At 40.4% G+C, this 21,577-nt stretch overlaps 1 protein-coding gene across 1 annotated transcript in view; it reads left to right on the top strand.

Moving 5' to 3' along the window:
- Nucleotides 1-6,749: 6,749 nt before the first annotated feature.
- Nucleotides 6,750-21,577, top strand: part of COL25A1 (collagen type XXV alpha 1 chain) — a 452,466-nt gene continuing 437,638 nt past the window's right edge. The window contains exons 1-2 of the mRNA XM_060147387.1: nt 6,750-7,046; nt 8,125-8,194. Coding sequence (XP_060003370.1) covers nt 6,750-7,046; nt 8,125-8,194 — 367 coding nt within the window. The remainder of the gene's footprint in view (nt 7,047-8,124; nt 8,195-21,577) is intronic.

The following is a 21,577-nucleotide window of genomic DNA, read 5'->3' as shown; positions in this document are numbered from 1 at the left end:
AGTCTGGCCTTGGAGTTTGTACTTGTAACCATGATCTGAATCAATGCTACAAACAGGTTTTGTCTGCTTAGCATTATAACAAAAAGTTGATTTGAGAAGTTCAATGAAATGTTGTCTCTTGTTAGAATTAGCAATATAACTGGCAAATTTGGGGGAAAAATCCTTTAAGTGAAGTTATAACCCCGCCTAATTTAAGGTTTAAGAAAAAAATTCACCTCCTCCCTCCCACCAAACAAAACACAACAAAACAAAAACGAAACAACAAACCACATAAAACTGACTGCAGAGAGGAATGAGATTTTGGAGGACTTGTATTATCCAGATTATTGGATTCATACAGTTATAAGCCCTTTGCTTAACCAGGCTTGTGTCAATGGGATCAGTTCCTTGTTCTGTCTGAAAGGGAATTTTTCAGCCTGTCACTAAGAAGCAAATTCTTCTTTTCTGCTCTTCTGCTCCTAAAGATATTTTAATTTGTTTGTGATTTATTGAAATTTGCCTGGCTCTGGGAGAGCTGCATCTTTTAAGTACACTTTATTGCCTACTCCAATCTATTTGGGAAACTTTGTCTTCTTAAAAGATGTTTCCCTGAGAGCACATTCTCATCTGAAGTCTATGAAGTAGCGTGCTCAATACAGCACACAATTTATTCTACCATTTGCTTCGTTAAGGTACCTAGAGGACATGGTGTGTGGTTATGGGTGTACAAAAATGGCCACAAATCCCCTCATACATTCGCTTCTGTTTGATAACTTTGATGGTGAACTCTGGTTAAAATTGCGGTTTTAGAAAACTAACCTCAAAAATTAAGGGTGCTAAAAGATATTTTCTAACCAAACTGAAATATTTTTCTGTCAAGTAATTAATATCTAAAAATAGCATAATGTGATTATCCCAGTGACTTATTTTGGTCAGAGAATCTTTTTAAATACACATAAGACATAAAAATTTGGAGTGTGTGTTAGTTCACCTCTATGCTAAATATCCTCTATTGATGAGACTCTTAGAGGCTTATAGGAGTGGATTATGCCCTCCCTTTAAAAAAATAATTAATGCTTTTACCTGTGTTAAAAGCTCTTGGGGCTTCCCTGGTGGCACAGTGGTTAAGAATCCACCTGCCAATGCAGGGGACATGGGTTCGTGCCCTGGTTCGGGAAGATCCCACATGCCGTGGAGCAACAAAGCCTGTGCACCACAACTACTGAGCCTGCGCTCTAGAGCCCACGAGCCACAACTACTGAAGCCCGCGCACCTAGAGCCCTGCTCCGCAACAAGAGAAGCCACCACAATGAAGAGTAGCCCCTGCTCGCCGCAACTAGAGACAGCCCATGCTCAGCAACGAAGACGCAACGCAGCCAAAAATAAATAAATAAATTTAAGAAAAGCTCTTTCTTCTATCTTAATTTTTTCTCGTTATCTTGTTTTTCTCCCACTCACCTTCTTTCTCACTTTAACTTCCTGCCATGTTTCTCTGTCAGAAGTCTTTGTCTGTTTCTTTTTTTCTGGGGCCTGGAGATTGGTAACAGGAATTCTAGAGGAAGTGCTGAGTCCTGGGTCAGGATCCTGGCTAGGCTAGCATTAGTAGGAGGAGAGATGAGAGTGGACGTATTGCTTGACTAGTTTATTGTTTTTGACTTGTACCAATGGGAGGCATCAAAGAAATAGAACATATTTTATTCAGTTTAATCTGTCTCAATAGAGGGCATCCTAATTTCACATGAGATGGGAGAAGGCGTATCTTTCCAATTCTTTCCCAGTGGGCATGTCAGTAAAATAGGAATGCGTAAACATTGGAGAGACAGAGATTGTTATTGCGGGGCCTGCCAGGCATTATGGTGTTTTTCAATACCACTTAGGATGCTGTAGCAGATGAAGACTGATTTTCTTGTGAGTGATTCTGTTAGTTTTCTACTGCTATTGTAACAGATTACCACAAACTGAGTGAATTAAACAACACAAACTTATTAATTATAGTTCTGATGATAAAAAGTCCTCAAATAAAAGAACTGGCAAAGCTGCGTTCCTTCTGGATGCTCTAGGGGAGAATTTGTTCCTTGACTTCTTCAGCTTCTAGAGACTGCCCATAGTCTTTGGCTTCCAAGTTCAAAGCGAGTATTCACATCACTCTGACCTCTGCTTCTGGTGTCATACCTCCGCCTACTCTGAAACCCTGCCTTCCTCTTACAAGTGTCACCGAAAGTGGGGTCCGGCTGCTCTCCGCTCAACAGCCAATAAAGAGGCCAGGTTGGTGGGAAGGAAAGTTTGCTTTATTTTGGGTGCCGGCATCCAGAGGGTGGGGAGGGCAGACGCCTGTCTAAGTGCCGACTCTCCCCCTCCTACAACCAGTGGGCGAGAGCTTTTATAGGCAGAGGGAGGGGGCGACATGTAGAAACAGTACAGTCAGCTCTGACAGTCATCCTGAATTTGGTCATCAGTGGTCTGATGAGCGTCATCTTGATTGCGGTAGGTACAGTTGATCTTCAGTTCCAGGGTTGGTTTCTGTTTCTTTGAGGTCAATTCTCGGAATCGTGGCAGCTTATGTCATGGCTACAGGCTGGTCATCAGGTAGTTAACTTCTTCCACCTGGTGGGGATTTCAGTATCTACAAGACAGCTCACAGGATATGGCTCAGAATATTATCTACAGCCCTTAAGGAGGAGTTAAAGGTCCCTGACTACGCTTCATGACTAAACTATTATATTTTGATCTCCTTTGACTGTTTTCCTCTGTTTCTGCATTTTCTCACTTCTCTGGTTAAAATTATTCTTTGGCTAAAGTTTCTCCACAGGCAAAAGGCAGGCAGAGGACATGGTGGTGGTGGGGGCAAGGACCACAGGGTCCTGCTCTGAAATCCTTCTCCCTTTACATTGGGCCCACCTACATAATCAAAGAAAATCTTCCCATCTCAAGATACGTAACTTAATGATATCTGCAAATCCATTTTGTCAAGTAAGGTAACATTCCCCATTAGAGGTTTTGGGGATTAGGATATGGACATCTTTGGGAGTCCATTATTCTTCCAGTCACATACCTGTTCTACAACCAGCTGCCTGCCTTTTACTCCTATTGATATCATTGATATCATCCAATTGATAAACTGGAGTCAGCTAGACTCTACCATCTTTTGTGCTATTTTTACTTTTTTGAATCCTTCTCCACATAGGAACCAAAACAACTGTGCTCTGATGAATCTACAGAACAACATGGGTTCAAATGCCCAGAGCTTTCTTGATCCACACATTCTCTGTGCTTGATGCAGAGAATCTACCAGGTTTGAAATCCTAGCGCTAATGACGGGTACATTTCTGGGGTATTGTGCCCACCTAAGAAAGTAAAACTTATCCTCTGGATAAAGATCCCAAATCCATAAAATTCGAACTCTATCTTTCCACTAAGATCTGGCAGTTCTGAGAGCCTGCAAGAGTTGTTAATGCACCTTCTCATGGCCAATTTCCACAAAGTATGATATAAGAACATTGCATCATCCAACTTAAACGTGTGACCCACTGTCAGCATCAGTCAGCACAGAAAGTGGCCTTTCTATTGAAATTTTAAGAGAATGATGCCTTGCCCCAAAGAAAAGTTCTTCATACTCTTTGTCTCTCTACTTTCATTAGAGAAACTGGCACGGAGAGTGTAAGGGGAAAGATGAGCGAAGAGGTAGGTGAGATGACAGACACCAGGTGGTGACTTGTAAGACATCATTTCTACCCTCAGGACAATATAAAGTACTGAAGGAATTTAGGTAGATGGGGAGGGGAGGATACAGGAGAAGTCAAAGGTTGTTTACTCGGTATTTTGGCTTGGGGATGCTGGATTAACAGTGGCTCCATTTACTGAAATGGAAAATAAACGAGGAAGAATAGAATTTGGAGGTAAGATGCCGGTCAAGTTGGAATGGCTTACAGGACATCCAAGTGGAAATATGGCTCAGGAGAGAGGTTTGGGCTTGTAATATGGGTTTATGACTCAACAGTATAAGGACAGTAACTGACAGCGGTACTGGAGATAGTGTACAGCAGTGGTCCCCAACCTTTTTGGCACCAGGGACTGGTTTCCTGGAAGACAATTTTTCCACAGACCGGGGGTGGGGTGGGGTGGGGTGGGTGGTGGGTGGGCGGGGGTAGGGATGGTTTCGGGATGATTCAAGCTCATTACATTTATTGTGCACTTTATTTCTATTATTATTACATCAGCTCCACCTCAGATCGTCAGGCGTTAGATCCCGGTGGGGGTTGGGGGCCCCGGAAGAGAAAATGGCGTTAAGATAGAGTCCCGAGGAACACCAACATCTAGAGGATAGGCAGAGGAAAAGCCTGCAAAGAAGACTAAGAAATGGTTAGCGAGGTAATTGAAAAATCTGAAAGAGTTGACATGTTAAAAAATTTGTACCCACACCTTGGGTGCTATTATTGGAAACACATTTAATCACAATTAAATGTGACTTGAAAATTGTTTCTTTACATATAAGATGGGGCCAGTAATTCCTTACTTGCATCACAGGATTATGAGGTTCAAATGAAAAAGTGTATTTGAAAATATTTTGTAAAGTGTTACTCCAGTGGTCTCAAACTTTAGTGTGCCTCAAAATCATTAGGCGGATGTGTTAAAATACAGATTGCTGTGTTGCTGATTCATTAGTAATAGTAGTAGTTTCTGAGTCAGTAGATGTTGGGTGGGGTCCTAGAATCTGAATTTTGCATAAATTCTCAGAAGATATGGATCTTGCCGGTCTGGGGCCCCTCTTTGAGAACTACTGTGTAATACAAGTGTACGGAATTAGGCTTCTGATTTTATAGCAAAATTCACTGTTTTCCTCTGATTTGTGTCTGTTTCATTCCCTAATGTTTTCAAGCTTGTATCCTCCATCAACAACGTTGTTCAAACATCCTCACCCTGCTTCATACCTAGCAATACCCGTTTGCATTTATGAAAGATCAGTTTAGTGTAGTATTTTGTTGGTTTACAGTAATGAGCAGCAACCTAAGGTTAACTTGATTAAGAAGGATATGAAAAATATACGATATTTCTCATGAGGAGAAGGAGATAAGGAGGAACTTTTTGGAGTAAGAAGCGGGATTTTTTTTTTTTTCTTCAAAATCAATTAGAGGTAGAATGCTACTTGTTACCTACTTTCAAAAATCCCCTTAGAGAACTTGTAATTTGATCCAGAGGGAGCAGCATGAGGAGAGTCAGGTAAGAGGAAAAACTGACATCATTCTTCAGTTCTTTCCGAAATCCTGAGAAACGTGTGTACCTTAACACTCCCTTCTTCAATCCCACAAAACAGGGAATCAGGAAAATGCATTAGCACCCGCGTACGGACTAGGAACACAGGGCGGGAAGGAGTCACAGCCCCGTCAAGACAGAAGGATACTGGGGGAGGGGAGAGAAAACTTCCCCTAGTCGGAGACCGCAGCGCGGCCGTGGGAAGATAAGTGAAGTGGGGAAATGTATTAATACTTCAGGCGTCAGCCGGACACTTGGCCTCTGGGCATGTGGGAAGGTGAGGGAGGAGGGAAGAAGGCTGCACCAGAACGGGAGCGCTAGAGCTCCCGCCGTTGATTTAGAGGGAAGACCTAGAGCGCTAGAGCTTTCTGCTTCCCCTCTTTCCTCCTGGAGGCCATTTCTCCATATTTAACCGGGATAAAGAAGGGGCGCGGAGCCGAGTCAGAAAAAGCCAGCGTTGCCGCCTCCCCCCGCAGCAGACCTCTCTTCGGCCCCCGGCCTAGGCGGGAGAAGTGGCCTTAGGCGAAGCTGAAGTAACTCCGTGGAGGGGGGAGGGGTCGCCAAGCTCCTCTCCAATCGCCGTGGCCGCTCCAGCTATTTGCATATATTATGGGGGCTCAGCTCCCAACCGAGCTCCCCGCCCGCCCCTCGGGGGTTCTCCCCGGCCCCGCCCGCGGGCTGGGCGAAGGTGAATACATTATGCTAATGAGGCGGGCTTCTGCCCGGGCTTGGGAAGGGGGCGCACTGCAGTAGAAGCCGCGGGCTGGAGGCCCCGCGCCGGGAGGGGGTCGGGGGAGGGACGCCGCTGTCGGAGCGCGCGCGCACTTACACGCTCACACACACACTCACACACGAGCATCCCGAAGGGTATTTAAGGCTCGCAAATGCGAGGCTGCGGAGATACTTCGGGCAGCCGCGACTCCGGCCTCGCGACTCGCATTTTCTCCTTGGGGATTTCGTTTTCCTCTCTCCTCTCCCCCTTGGCCACCCCTTTTGCACTGCACTCTCGTGGTCTCTCTCAGCCCTTTCACCTGGAACTGAATCCAGGTGGGAAGCAGGTCGGCGTGAGGAAAGACACCGAATAGGTAGAAATAAGGCAAACTAACAGAGGCGCAACAGGTCCGGTGCTCTGCGGCGAGGGCGAGCGGCGGCCCCTCGCAGCGCCTTGGCCGCTGTCTCTTGGACCCCGCGCGGCCGCTCTCCTCAGAGGAAGACCCCGTCCTTTGAGGGGCCAGGAGGGACACCCGGGTGGGTTTCATTCCGGATTTTAGCTTATTGCCACCAGTCCCCGGACTGAGGGTGCTTTTCACTCGCAGCTGGGAGGGGAGAAGAAAGCGGAGGATGGTCCACGTCTGCGGGTCTCGGCGCTGATCCATCGCCGCGCCCCGGCTCCGACTCCGCCAACTAGTTGTGCAGCCACCGGGACTGAACTTTGGAGGAAACGTCCTTTTTCTTTTTTTTACGATTATTGGAGGTGGTAGAGGGTGGGAGGCGAAGCCGAGACAGCCGACCCCGCCACGATGCTGGTGAAGAAGCAAGCAGGGAAAGGAGGAGGGCGGGAGCCGGACTCCGAGGACCGGAGCCCAGCCGGGCAGCGTTGTGCCCGGACCGTGTCCCCGTGCGCCGCCCTGGCCGCCCTCCTGTCAGTAGTGGCCGTGATATCTTGTCTGTACCTGGGGGTGAAAACCAACGACCTCCAGGCGAGGATCGCCGCCCTCGAATCCGCCAAAGGAGACCCTTCCATCCGTCTGCTGCCTGATTGTCTGGATCAGCTCAAAGCAATGGTGCAAGAGAAAGTGGAGCGACTTCTGGCTCAGGTGTGAAAGGCTGGGGTGTTTTGCACGTGGATAACATCTTGCACAGGCGTGATTCTGTGTACATGACCAGCCTCTGCCTTACTGTATGCAGACGTGATATGGCTGTGTGTACACATATATGCTAGGCCACCATCTCTGCTCACTGTAGCATATATTTGTATATGCACACACTTTGATATCACCCTCTCTGTCTCTATCATCTTCCCTTACTCTTCTTAATGTTTGCATGCTAAACATATATGGAGGTCTAAAGGGGGGAAGGGTGGCCAGAAGGGCAGCGTGGCATTTCAGCTCTTTTTAGTTTCTGGAGTTGCATGTGGATCTTTTCCAATGTTGTGAAGAATATTCCTTGCAGAGATAACATCTGTTATATCCTTTTCAAGGTATAAGAAGGTTAGGGCCATAGGTGTTATTAATATGCAAAAGGGAATCACTCTTAAAAGTGAAATAATTCTACATATGATTTTATATCAATTATTTCACACATTGAATGTTTTCATATTAAATGTTTAAAAAGAAAAAAAATAGTAGCTTGATTTTTTTGTAAAGGATGCAGTGCCATCGGTGTTTGTGAATGCAGAGCCATTGGAGTTGAGAGTTGAAAGGAATCTGTGTTATGTTTATCAAAACCAGGGGTGTTTTAACTACAGTTAGGGGGTTTTCTGGAACTTGCTCTTCCAACGGAGAGGCTGTTTGGCCGTAGTGGCAGGACAACATGACAAGCAGTTGACCTTTATGTGTAAAATACTGGTTGCTTTAAAACCCCTAGCTTACCTAGAACTGCAACATGTTAATGCTGGTTTTTTGCGCTGACTGAATATGCCTGAGCTGAGAGAGAGGGTGATGGTAGTTGAAGAATGGAGAGAGACGTTACACAAATCCAACAGTCTTGATACCATGTGAATGGTCATTTTCTTTTTTTAGGACTTGGGTACTGTTACCTTTTGACTAAAGTCCAAGTACATATGTAAACGTTAGTTATGCAGGCTGGTAAATCAGGCATATGGCCAGAGTTCCTAAAGAATCCATTTTTCTACAATACTACTGATGATTGTTAATACCTCTTCTTTTCCTACAGAAATCCTATGAACATATGGCTAAAATAAGAATCGCAAGAGAAGCACCTTCAGAGTGCAACTGCCCAGCAGGTAAAGTGGAACTTATTTCACAAAGTTTCCTCCATAGCAGAGCATTTTAAAACAAAGGTCCTGTGTCTGTCAAGTCTACCTGTAATAATAGTAAAGAAAGAATGCAGACTCAACTTACTTTAATAAAATCAACATGTCTGGGTAAAAGGATGGCAAATAAAGCCCCAGATATTATTTTAAGCAGCATACCAAGGTCTGTTAAGGGAAAGCGAAGAAGGTAGAGATAATCACCAAAGAAAATACAGGCAAGATGATGTCCAAAGACAAAGTTCTTAGATTCAAAGATGGAAAATTATTCTTCAGTTTTATTCAATTTTAATATCTATGGTGAAAAGGACTGCAGAACACGTTAGATTTGAATTCCTTAGTGGCTAATGTTGCCTTAGTACAGGTTTCTGTTTGACAAACGATTATGTTAGTAGACCTTACCTGCTTTTATTTTCTATCAGAAAGGTTCTCTCCCCTATCCTATAGGAATGAGGACTGAAAGGAAATTAGTTCTTTATCTTGAGCTGTTCATTACAAACTATTGCATTCTCAGTGACTTCTCAGAAAAGGATCTTATATTTTTACCATTTTTCTGTGTGGCTTTAGGGAACTATATTAATTTAATGACAGCATATTAGTAGAAGGATGAAGAAGAGAGACATTGATGAATAAAACCCCCTGGGTAATCATTAAATCTTCCTTCACAGACCTCTGAGGCTTGGTAGTCAGTCATCTGTAGACCTAAAATTTAGAAGCCCTTGGAATATATCCATTGGAAAATATCTAGTGGATTCAACTGATAGAAGTCGTGAAAAACTTCCATGAGTCTTGAGATTTTTGTTTCAGATAAATGGTGTTAATGTATTTATGAACATTTTAGTTTCTTTGATCATCATGTATAGAAAAGCGAGTCTCTTACATTGTTTTTCATGTTTAGGAACATGATACTTAGATACTTACACTGTATGGAAAGGCTAGTTCCTGAATTTTTTTCACATTCTGAGGTTTTTTTGCCTCATGCTAATTTGTTTTGACACAGCTAAACCAGGCACAATGTTTAAAAATTTCAAATGTCAACTCCTGATTGAACATCATAAAATTTTTACTATTTATGTTCTGCTATATTGTTGACCATAATGGAGCTGTATTTTTTAAAACTGAAGCCCTTTCAATTGAGAAGACATATACATTAGGTAACAGGAAAACAAAGAGTTAATGTTTTACATTGTAGGTTTCATTCTTAGTTGTTTTAAGTTGGGAAAGACCTCAGAAGTCAGAAATTCAAAGAAGGCACTTTTCTAGTACAGGAATTAACTCATAACAACCTCACCGGCCTGTAGGGATTATTTAAATTCCCAAGACAGTTGGTACAGGACTTCACTGATCATACCACTCAGAATCCACTGTTTTTTGTATACAGTACTCTTGCTAGCTGTGTGAAAAATAACTGGTATTTAATTAATTGGATTCTTAGTGAACTTGGTAAAAAGTAGAAAAGTGACAACCGCAGCACTGAGGTTTTTTTTTGGGTATTTTAACTGCTTCATGATGTTTGATGTAAGCTGGCGGTTGAGGTCTAATCTGTAATCTGGAAGAAAGCCATTACATTTAGAGTTCACCTTATATTATCTTGGAAGATCATTTTGAACCATTTTTCTTCTTAACATTAATTTAACAATAAATGGTGATTTCACCATGATAACAAATAAATAAATAATAAATGGTGATTTCCTTGGCGTTTTTGTTGGCTCTCCCTAATGGCTGCTTTACTTTCTTGCCACCACTAGAGCTCCACATTACACCAGTTTTCACCAGGTTACTCGAGAGGTAAACTTTTGAAGGTGCATATTCCAACACACAGAATTAAACAGGTTTCTTGCTGACAAATCGCCGTTACAGAAACGCTCTCTTCTGCTTGTGGAATAATTAGACATCATCAAAATAAAGGCATTGTGTTGAAAATAGTATCCTGGGGAAACCAGCTATTTTGAATTATGGTCAGTGAGGTATTGTTTTAGGGAATGAATGGGCTGGCCAAGAGGATTAGAAAGTAGATACAGTACTTCCCACCTGGTTTGGCTTTTACCTTCGTTTACAGTGACTAAGAGTTGTTACCCAGACATCTGTTCATAGGGCAGAGTGAGACAAGTCTGTGACCTCAGCTCAGTTCCTGTGGACAGATGCCCACCCCTTGAAGTTAACACTCTTGTTGACAGTCTCCGTCACAGAGCCAAGGACTGATAGCAAAGGACTAATGCTGTGTTGTTTATGTTCACTTTTGATAGAATTCAGTCCCAGTGAAGTTTATCCAGGTAGGCTACAAGAAATTATAGAATTGAAAGCTTTTTTTTTTTTTTTTTTTAGCACAAGAAGGAACTTTTGTGGGAGAGGCATGAGAAAGACTGTTACCGAATGGTTTTTCATTGAATGGTTTTTCATTGAATGGTTTTTCATTGAATGGTTTTTCAAGCATTCTCTCATTTAATCTTCACAACAAGCCCGAGAGTTAAGTATTAGTAATCTCATTTTGCAGATGGAGAAGCTGAACTCAGAGAAAGTGACTAACTTAACATAGTAAAGGCAAGGTCAGGATTCATGCCCACATCTGACAGAATCAAAACCCAAAGTCTAATGAGGAATTGAGAATGAGTGTAGGTTTTGGAGCTGGACAGTTCTGGATTGGAATCTTGCTACCTTCCTCATAGGTTGATAATTTACCTGAAGTCTGGTGTATTATTGGCCATTCATTAGATGACAGCAGTTACTATTCTTTTTAATATATTGTGTGTTACTTGACTCTAATGTGTCCATGGGGACATATGATATAGTTGGGAAAACTGAGGCCTGAAGATGTATAATTTACTCAAAGCCTCATGGCTAGTTAATGGCAGCTTTTGGACTAGAACACCATATGCTTAATTAAACAAATATATCTGTAGATCATTCATGCAGATAATCAGATGAGTCAGTATCTCTTGGTGCTATATCAGTGAAGATATCATATTAGTCTACTAAATTATTTTTACCAAAATTATAGGAAAAACTTTTGACCTTGAGGTAAGCCATGATTGAAGTAGGTAGACCTGGGCTTAAAAGAGTATGGGGATAAAGAATGTACTTACAGTCTTCGTACCACATGTTTACAAAAAGAAGCACTTTATCTGACTCATTTTCACACTTATTTTTTAACAGCTTTATTGAAATATATTTTATAATATTTAAGTGTATGACTTAAAGATTAAAAAAAAAATTATGGAGCTGGGCAACCATCACCAGAGTCCAATTTTAGATCACTTTATCATTCTCCAAAATTCACATTTACTTTTTTCATGTGCTCAGGAGAAGCTCTATTTCTTGAACATTTGCTTTAAAGAAACCTTGAAATAAAAATTTAAAAACCGTACAAATTAGAGTTCTGTTTAGCAGCATATTTGATTTAACAGTAGCTGAACCATGGAAATTCAGCTGTCATCTGTGGCTTGGCCTCTGTAAAACTTGACCTTCATAGGAGAGAATAAATCGGCTCTTTCCTGTGGCTGTACAATTCCATTCGGGGTTCTGTTCTTAGAGTCCTACATAAAGTATGTACAAATCAGGCATATTTATGGGAAGGTTTTAAGTTCCAACTGATAAAGAACACTGGGAACCAGGCAGCCAACCAAAAGATGTTTCGATCACAGAGGTTTCTGTACCTTACTCATTAGTTGTGTTGCCTGCCCAGGGTGTTAGATGAAAAAACCTCTGGGACATAATGGACAGAGAACGTGAGTGGGCAATAAAGAATCCAGTGTTCTAGTCTGGATGACCGATAGTGGGCTTTCTTCCATGACAACATTTCTGGAGGAGCAATCAGGATCTGCCAGTAGGACTGCTTTAATGATAGACCCTGCTATATTCAGATAAAGAACGTTTCCTGATCAAGGGGTTGCTTTAGTGTCATTGGGGTCATGGAATATAGATCTGTAAATTAGTTCAACAAAAAATTCTGAAGATATTATGTCTGACAAATGAGAGAAATTTGGGGGAGTCCTAAAGAGTATATTTAGGCTATTCTTAAATCTTATTTTTGAATGAGGTATATTGATTTTCTCTCATACCAAATAAAATTTTGATAAAAATATAGCAAAAAAAAAAAAAAGAAGAATCCAGAGTTCTAACCCTGGCTTTGCCATTAACATGTTGTACAGTCTTGGGGAAATCACTTCCAAGAATGACTTACAGACTCTGTTTTCATATCTTCCAAATAGGAGTGTTGGACTAGAGTGATTTTGAAGGGCATTTGTCAATTCTCCAGGTATGAAGAGACTGTGTGTGCTAAATATATAGATACAGGAAAAATGCTGATGAACAAGGCAGACTTGGTATCTGCCCTCATGGCGCTTACATTTCAATGAGGATGACAGGCATTTAAAAATGACATGAATTTACAGGCATGACAAGTACAACCAAGAAAAAGTACAGTGTGCTTTGGAGCACATGACCAAAGTTTCTTCCATACTGTTAATACTATGGATTTTTTTTTCTTTTCTTTGGGGGTGGGGTGGGAAAGAGAAATTCACAGTAGGAGAAAATCATAATATGAGAAAATCTGGCTTCTGATTACACATAAGAGCTCTAGCAATGGAAAAAAAGCTGGTTCGCATAGCCTCACCTGGCTTTTGGCTTTCCAAGAATTTATGGCCAGATGAAGGTGCACTGATAGCTGGTTTACGCTGATAGCCAACTGAAACAGAAAGTGGCTTTAATATATAAAAGGTTGCGGTAGATAGCATGGTGATCTGTTTGTCTACATTTCTCCTGAAAGCAGTGAGATTTGGGCTGAATAAGAGTTGAAACTTCCTGCCTGGTGGTACTGAACAGTTCCACTGGACCTGGCTCCTCTATGTTCACAGATAATGATGAAATAATGTAACACGTCTAGTCATCTACTCAGAGAGTTTAGCTAGAAATAAAAAAGATATATTCCATAATTTCCGAGGTTCTTCCACGTCCTCCAAGTCTATGAAAATGGTTGGATACAAAGTAAGATTAAATGTAGGCAAGTAGAAGTACCTCTGATTCACAAATACGATACAGCCTCTGGTGACTGCTTTTGTGGCATCGTCTCAATTTGGGGAGGAAATAAAGGTTAACTGTAGCTTTAAGGTTGTGCACCCTTTCCCATCATATGAGAAGACCTTTAAATTACCTTGCTAACGTAAATCTACTTTATCATATAAAACTGAATTTCCTACTAGCATGGTTTTTCACTCATGCTGTACATTTTTCTTAACCAGCTACAAGATGAATGGAAAGAGTGCATCAAGTAAGGACATAATAATGTATAGATTTTCAATTATGTAAGGTAAAGAATAGTCAGAAATGGATTTGTAGAAAGAAAGCAAATTAAAATGCCATAAATGTTAAAATGCCATAAATAACAGGCATTCCCTTCCTCTCCTAAGGCCAAACAATACAATGTGACATCTGAGTGCCTTAAAGTCTTCATGTTAAATGGTTTCAGTCCTAATGAGTACAGCAGTTTGGGTGTAACATTTTTAGTTGGTCAGTAGTGACAGCTGGCAAAATGCCTCGGTCACCTGAAGGACCGAGGTCAAATTGCCTCTTGAAGCGGTGTTCTTGTTTCTTAGCTTCTCCTCTGTTTCTCTTGTCTAAAAGTCATTAAGAAGCAAATCCTTCAAATATTCTTTTCTCTTTCTTACTTTAGTAATTCTGTTTTTCCATGAGCCGGGAATTATTTAAGAGAAGGATATGCATTCTGCATAAGTGTTAGTTCTTTCTAGCTCAGTTGAAGAATGTGTAGGTACAAATAACCTCTCAGGATCTTAATAACCTGTAGTGCTTCTGATTGGTTTGTAACTATGTAAAGTCAACTACGTAGTGTTTTAAAAAACAGTATTTGAATGTCAAGATTAGGTCTAGGAATGAAGGAGGAGGGCATCCTCTCATCGACAAGATTAGGTGAATGGAGAGCTGGTGGGGAAACGTGTCAGAATCTGGACCGTTTTACAGTTCAGGGAGGCATTGTCTGCTGCGGGGGGAACCTCACTAGACACTCATCAAAATGACATCAATCTATGTTATCCTGAGTGGAAACCATCCAAAACCTATTATGAAAAAGTGTTTTTATTCCATCCTTCCACATTATAGATACTACTTGGTGGTTTGTTGGAAGCTGAGAATGGGAAAACAATGTATGTGTCAGTCTGGGCTGCAGGCAATAGCCCAGTATGTGACTGCTAAACACAGAAGCATCCCCACTCTCCCTGTTGGCCAATATGGGTGAAGTTCCACACAGTGGTTTAATGCACCATGATATTTAACACTTATTTTTTTAGAATTTGTGTTAAAAATGACTGTGGCACACCTGCATACTGAATTCTTAGACATGCGTAGTTAGTTTCATTTGGGATGTGTTTAGCGACGTTGCAATTAAAAAATGTTTTATGGTCAACTTTTAAAAAGGAAGAGATGCAGAAGAGTGGGAAGCAGAAGTAAGTGGAAACCACTTACAAATTAAAACTGAGCACTTTTCATCGGTATCATATATTCCTTCACCGGAGTATTCTATGCCCTTTAGATGATAGGATTCCTTGAAGAAATGCCACCAGATGGCAGGCACCTTCCTTTTGTGACCACAAGGAGGGAGAACTGAGCTGAATAGTGGGACTTCCTCTGTTCTGTCAGCTCCTTCTCACTTAAATTCCTAGCAGACTTCTGTTTGCTATGGAAAAGTTTAATGGAAGGAGCAAGTAATTTCTTCCATCTATATTTGAAGACTAGACTGTCCTATCAGCTTTAAGATATTTAGAATAACCTAGTCAATTTCACATTTGTATTAGTCAAAACGTTCAGTTGTTTAGTAGATAAATTCACATATATGAACTTGAGACTCGTATTCCAATAGCTAGAATAAATGAACTAAATGTAATTGAATTTACCAGTTGGAGATTTTGTGCTTATATTTTGTAATTTCTCAGAATCAAGAATCATTTGGAATCACTATCGTGATTTTGGCGTCACTTCATCTGGAGTCTCCATTTCAACTTCAGTCACCACATAATGTGATAGTTGGAATGCGTTCTTTATTTTTCTCCTACTGTGTCCCTTAGTCTGATCACTTCGTCTGATTTGCCAGGAATGCCAAAAACTGTCTGTTTATTTGTATATTCATACTTTAGATTTTAGGAGCTTTAGTCTTCTGAATTATGTACACAGAGTTTTTATTCTTATATTTTACATGTAGTCAGTACATATTTAAATACCGTTTTCATGTTTAGGCTAAGTGGCTCAGTAAATTGGATGAATTGTAGGCAGCGCTAGCTTGTGCATTATGGTAATATCAAGAGTCAGAATATGTCTAACTAGAAGTAGGCCTGGTCGTGTCAAAGGTAAAACCTACTTTCCTTTTTTTTTTTATCAAAGAGTTCACATGTAACGGAGAGTGAAAAGGGGGAGGAAAAAGCCACCCTTATCTTGTAATCTCTTGGAATCATATCTCTTTACCATCACATTTATCAAGCTTGGTACTTTAGAGTTCCTGTTATAATGTAAATCTGGACAATTGTTAGAGAGTCGGAGCAATTCTCCATTATAGCTCTGTCCCCAGCACCCTCTTTTGCTCTCGTAGCAGCTAATTGCAGGGAGAAATCTCATAGGAGTCTCTCCGTCCAGTCTATTACAGGGCCAGAATGGTAGTATTACTTTTGATCCTTGAGATGCTAGAATTAAATATGCCTGGAAAATTGGCACAGTTCTTTCCCAATATTCCTATATCTTAGGTCAATTCTGACAGTTATTAAAGGTAAGTTGTTTGTATTACGCTTCTAGGAATTGTGAAACTCCAATTTCTGTCCCAGGGGATCCAAAATCCTGCTGGCATTTTAAAAATGTACATGATATGATCATAAGATAAAATATTTCCATGAACCATGCATAAAAATCAACCATTTGACTTTAAAGTCATGCTAGAATTGCTGTCAAATTCTAGGGCTTTGCCAGTGAACTTTGGAATACTAAAAGTCGTTTTTCTACTAAAAAAATAGGGCTCAAGGTCAGAGCAGACGAAGTTCGAATGAACACAGGCACCTTAAATAGCTGCCTTTCTGAGGATGGTTATTAACCTGGTTGGGGGGTCAAGTGAGTTAAGTGTGTCAAGGACCAGGTGTCCCTGTGGGCAGACCCTGATGCTAACTGCTAAGTGGTCTCACAGGGTAATTGCCTTCCACTTCCTGAGGGAGTGGGTTGTGATTCCATTTCTACCAATCTCATTTATGAGCTCCATGGCTGGGGTTCTGGTTTGTATCTGTGTACCTCTAGGGCTTATTGTAGAGTTCTCTACAGAAAGTTAGCTATAAAAATTCGTAATGATTATAATGAAGATCTGTCAACTTGATTTGGTTGAGAACTTTTATTGTGGCTTATCTCTTTACATACACTAATATCCTTATCCCCATGCCTTTTAACATTTTCCCTGAGGTCTTTGTGAGCCAAAACATATTAAAAATAATACAAACCTTAGAGTTCAAGTGGTTCAGGTGTTTTCTAGCATTTCTCAAGGAGGCTGAACCTTTAGAAAATATCTTAGGAGGAAATCCAGTATATGAAATTGGATACAATGTCAGCTACACACACAATGATTGACCTTGGAGGTCAGAGGGGACAGAGGCCAAAACCCTATATGGTTTTTCTTTCCGTTGCCCACCCCACTCCCTGCCTGATGGCCCCTGAGGATCTCCAAAGAACCTTAGGAATCCATTGGATACTGTTAGAAAATTACTGGAAGTCCAATCTCCACTGTGATCCCAGCTCCTCTGTCTAGGGATACCATATGTTTGTCAACACATAACTCATCTCCAAATTCTGTAACTACAAACATTACAAGGAATGATGGAAGCAAGATTACTTATTAAAATGAATAGAATCCAGAAATGACTGTTAATATAATACCGTTCTTTAATGGGTTTTAGTAGTATAGCAAAGGAGATGTAATAATAGAGGTAGTGCTGGAAAGCTAGAAAAGTGCATTGTGTAATTGAGCGTGGGACTGTGCATCAGGAAATCAGCATCTCATCTCACCCCTTGTCTTCAAGTCACTTATTTTTTTAAGCTTTCAAGTCATTACATTGTTCTTGTTTTTTATGACAGTTTTTTGTGTGTGTTTTTTTCACATTTCTTCCTTTGTATTTTTGCTTATTCTTTAATTTTGGATATTAATATGGGGCTTTCTCACCAAGTTACAGCAATCTGTTGCCTCTTCTATATATTTATTTAAAGCAATTGATTTTTTTCAACTAATAGTGAATACTTGGTTTGCAAAGTAGTGTACATAAAGTAACTATTCCCAAATTATATTATTTATAGAAAATTTATAGTGTGAGAAAGTTGTTATTAAAGATACTTCTAAGATCTTTGAGACTTATTGATTTGATTCTTATTTGTGTTAAACTGATGATGTTTATGTATTAAAATTTAAATTGACAGTACAATGTGAATATATGAATTGTGCATCTGTGTTTAAATAATAATAGGAAAAATCTTTAGGAATTAACAACATTTTAGCCAATACTGAAGGGATATATGTAGTATATTTCAGAAAGAAAGTGTAGATCTGGGCACAACCATTCTGTAACAAGTACTGCAAAAAGAAGTTTGAAAGACAAAACTCTTCCTCCCATTGAGGTGAACGTCCAGCATCATCAGCAATGCTGTTTACTGTATGAGTAGCAGCTAGCTGTGGACAGTAGTTTGGTCAAGTGCAACACCTTGATTGTCTTATTGGGCAGATAGTAGAATGACAACTGTACAAGTTATTAAGTTTTGGTGAGCAGTTTATTTTCTCCTTAATACACAGTCTTTTTTTTTTTTTAATTAATTAATTAATTTTTGGCTGCATTGGGTCTACGTTGCTGCTCGCAGGCGTTCTCTAGTTGCGGTGAGCAGGGACTACTCTTCGTTGCAGTGCACAGGCTTCTCATTGCGGTGGCTTCTCTCGTTGTGGAGCGCAGGCTCTAGGCGTGAGCTTCAGTAGTTGTGGCTCGCAGGATCTAGAGCCCAGGCTCAGTAGTTTTGGCGCACGGACTTAGTTGCTTCGTGTTACGTGGGATCTTCCTGGACCTGTGTCCCCTGCATTGGCAGGCGGATTCTTAACCACTGTGCCACCAGGGAAGTCTCACAGCCTTCAACTCTGGACTTCCAGGAATTCTGGAAGAGAAAAATGACTTTTCTTTTTTAAGTTACTTTGCCTTTTGAGAGAAGACAATTATTAGTAAAGCAGCAAAGGTAGACTGACCAAGTACTAACGGCTGGAAAGACCAAGTATACCAGCCAAAGCTATTGTGAGCTGCAAAAAAGAGGTCTAACCAAACAAACTGTATTCCCTAAATTTACTGTCAAAACCCTACGGTTATACTGACAACTTCCCAGGAGTTTAAGCAGCAAGCTTGACAGCGTGGCTTAGTACTACTTTACATGTTATGCATCTGGAAGTTTTTAATAAAAGAAAAGCTCTAGCATTGAGAAACTACATCCGTAAAGAAACCAGGGCCTTTATGTTCTTCTGTATAGTTTCCTTCCCTGCATAGTTATTTAATGCTTTAGATTTCAGCTACTTCTGATACTCTCCTGAATATTACTTTGGTTCTGCAATCAAGTTCTGTATGAGGAATGCTATGTGTTGGTGGTAAACTTTATGTTACCATTTTTGGAATGTTAAAAAGAAAGTTAACTTATTTTTATGGCCAAAAGTATCCTTGAATTGAGAGGTCTGAGGTATACTTTCTGTTTTCTGTGTGTGACCCCATGACACATTAGATTCAGAATGTATTTTATTCTTTTAAGCCTTCATCTGTTTGAGTAGAAAACCCTTGCTTCCAGCCCCAATCCTCAAGAAGAAATCCCAGATAGAGGAATTTTGTAATCGGTCACATTTATCCCCTAGATATGTATATCATACATCATTTTTCTCCTCATTTTCAATTTTTTAGTCTCCATTTTTGTTTAACTGTAGTCATATACCACTAGCATTTTGAACATTCACATGGCTTTATAGTTATAGGATGTGATGAGATTAATAATGTTCATTGAACTTCTGAAAACCAAGAATGAACACAAACACACCCAGAGACAGAGATGAACAAGCATTGTCCTAAAGTGAGCTGTTGTTGGCAAACAGAGTGGACAAGGTTGTCTTTGGGATGTAGCCATGTACTACCTATGAGACTACAAAAATAGAGGGTCTTCTATACTCTTGAATGAGAACTCCCATTCTAGTCAGGCCTCTCTCCTTTCCACCCTCTCTTCCTCCCCTTCTCTAGCATGAATATAAACTCTATTTTTGTCTCCCTTCAATGGATGACACTCTGCCTGGCCTACAGTCCATCTCTAATTTGACCATTCAGGGACTTTGTCACCCTTAGGTCCCCAAACCTCTAGGCTTTTCCTGGGCAATAGCTATACTTGTGATTAAATCCAGCAGTATAACTGAGAAAACATCAATGGTAAATATCAATATTTCTCCCAAATTTCAAAAAGTAACTAATTGTTTCTCCAAAACTACTGTTAAAAATTTTTCAAAAAAGGTAAAACCATGACTTTCCTACAGATAGAAAATGAACGTGTTAATGACTTCACTTAAATCATTAAAGAAGTAGGTGGTGAGATGTGATAACCAGTTCAAAGGAGAATTTAAAGATAGACACATTTATAGTTGTAGAATATTGAAATTGATGTCTAAATGGAGGCAAAACTGGACTTTGCCACAGTGAGGGAGGCAAGTCAATTGCACTCAGCCAGAAAGAATTTGCATGTCTATAGACAAGATTTATTTGGCTTTGTTATTAGTTATCTACAACTTATAGAGTTTTAAAATAGCTCCCAAAGAATCAGAATGACATAAGTAGGAAGGGTGTGCTCTAGGCAATGCATAGTTTTCTGCTGGAGTGCGTATTTCCCCCCTACATTACACTAAAGCAGCTTTACAGGAAAAAATTCTTTAGGTAAGCATTTTTTTTTTCTCTTTAGTAATGGTTATTTATTTTTTGTCTTTATCCGTGTTCTTATCTTGTGGTACTCAATTTTCTTATTGTTGCTAAAATTATTTAAAGGACAGTTCCTTTCAGTTAGGCTTTATGTACTAGACCCATGGGGGGGGAGTGCTGATCGCTATGCCTATATTACTGGCATGATGTATGCTGATCGCTATGCCTATATTACTGGCATGATGTATGTAAGTAGTCTTTAAAATGGTAACACTGAAAGTTTGTTTAAGGTAGAGACCACTTTGGAAGACTCAGCTTCCTGTATTTGGGTATCCGTGAGTAGTTTCACTCATGTAGAAGAAGGAATTGCTGACCTTGCTCTTGCGTTTTGGTACACTATGCCCAGGCAATTACATTTACATAGGCCGTATTTGCCTGGTGTGAGCATGTGGTTGCCTCTGGGATTCTGTGCTGCTATTTTGGGCATCCTGGCTTTGACTTCAGTTACCTACTAGTTTGGCTTTCCGTTGGACACTCCATCCAATTCCCTTCGTATTCATTCATGCGTTGCTACTTCAGACAGCTTGTCTTTAGTCCATACTCTAAGATTCATTTCCTGTTCTTGGCCAGTCACCTCTCCTGTTGTCCCTGCCTTGTTTGATCTCCCTCCCCTTCTGCCACTAACTGCCCACACTGTCCACTTACCAGCATCCCAAACAGCTCAGCCCTCAGCTGCCCAGGTGTATGGATGTTCTTCTTTTTTCCTACCTGTTTCAGTTGCTGCCACCTTTTGGCTGAACCCACTGGAATTTTGGCAGAAGAATGGCTGAAGCTAGATAACGGCACTGTGTATACATTCTAGGAAGAAAGTATGTTAGGATAGGGGCTGGGTGAGGGCCCATACGTTGAAAGTACACGGTGAGCGGTGGTTTTTTTGGTAGGGAAATATTTAGCTTCGTCAGAAGCAGCTTATGTTCTGGTGGTCCCATATTACTAGATGGAGGAGAGAGTTGATTATAAATATTAAATATTTTGGATATTAGTATGTCAAATTTCTATATTGTGGGTAGTAACTGACCTCTGGTATTACCTCACTCCAATCACCTCTGGCAAAGGTGGAGGGGTCATGTGTATAGTAGTCTTTAAACAGTTTTTAATTCAATTAATAAAATATTTATTGCTATTAACTATGAATGAGACCCAGTGCCATATGCTTTACTATTTAAAGAAATAAGTAGGCTGCTAAGCTCTTATGAAGGAACAATGGTGTCAGATATGTAGACTGGACTATAAGAGAAGTAAAAGCTACAAAAGTATAGCCTGTAGCCAACTGTATCCAATTTTAATGGATTTAAAACTATAATGATAATTGGTATTTGAACTCATAATTCCACTTCATTTACTTTTCATAACTTCA

The sequence above is a fragment of the Lagenorhynchus albirostris genome, chromosome 4, assembly GCF_949774975.1.
Source record: "Lagenorhynchus albirostris chromosome 4, mLagAlb1.1, whole genome shotgun sequence".
Lineage (NCBI taxonomy): Eukaryota > Metazoa > Chordata > Mammalia > Artiodactyla > Delphinidae > Lagenorhynchus > Lagenorhynchus albirostris.
The sequence above is the reverse complement of the archived record's forward strand: the minus strand, read 5'-3'. Positions and strand labels throughout refer to the sequence as shown.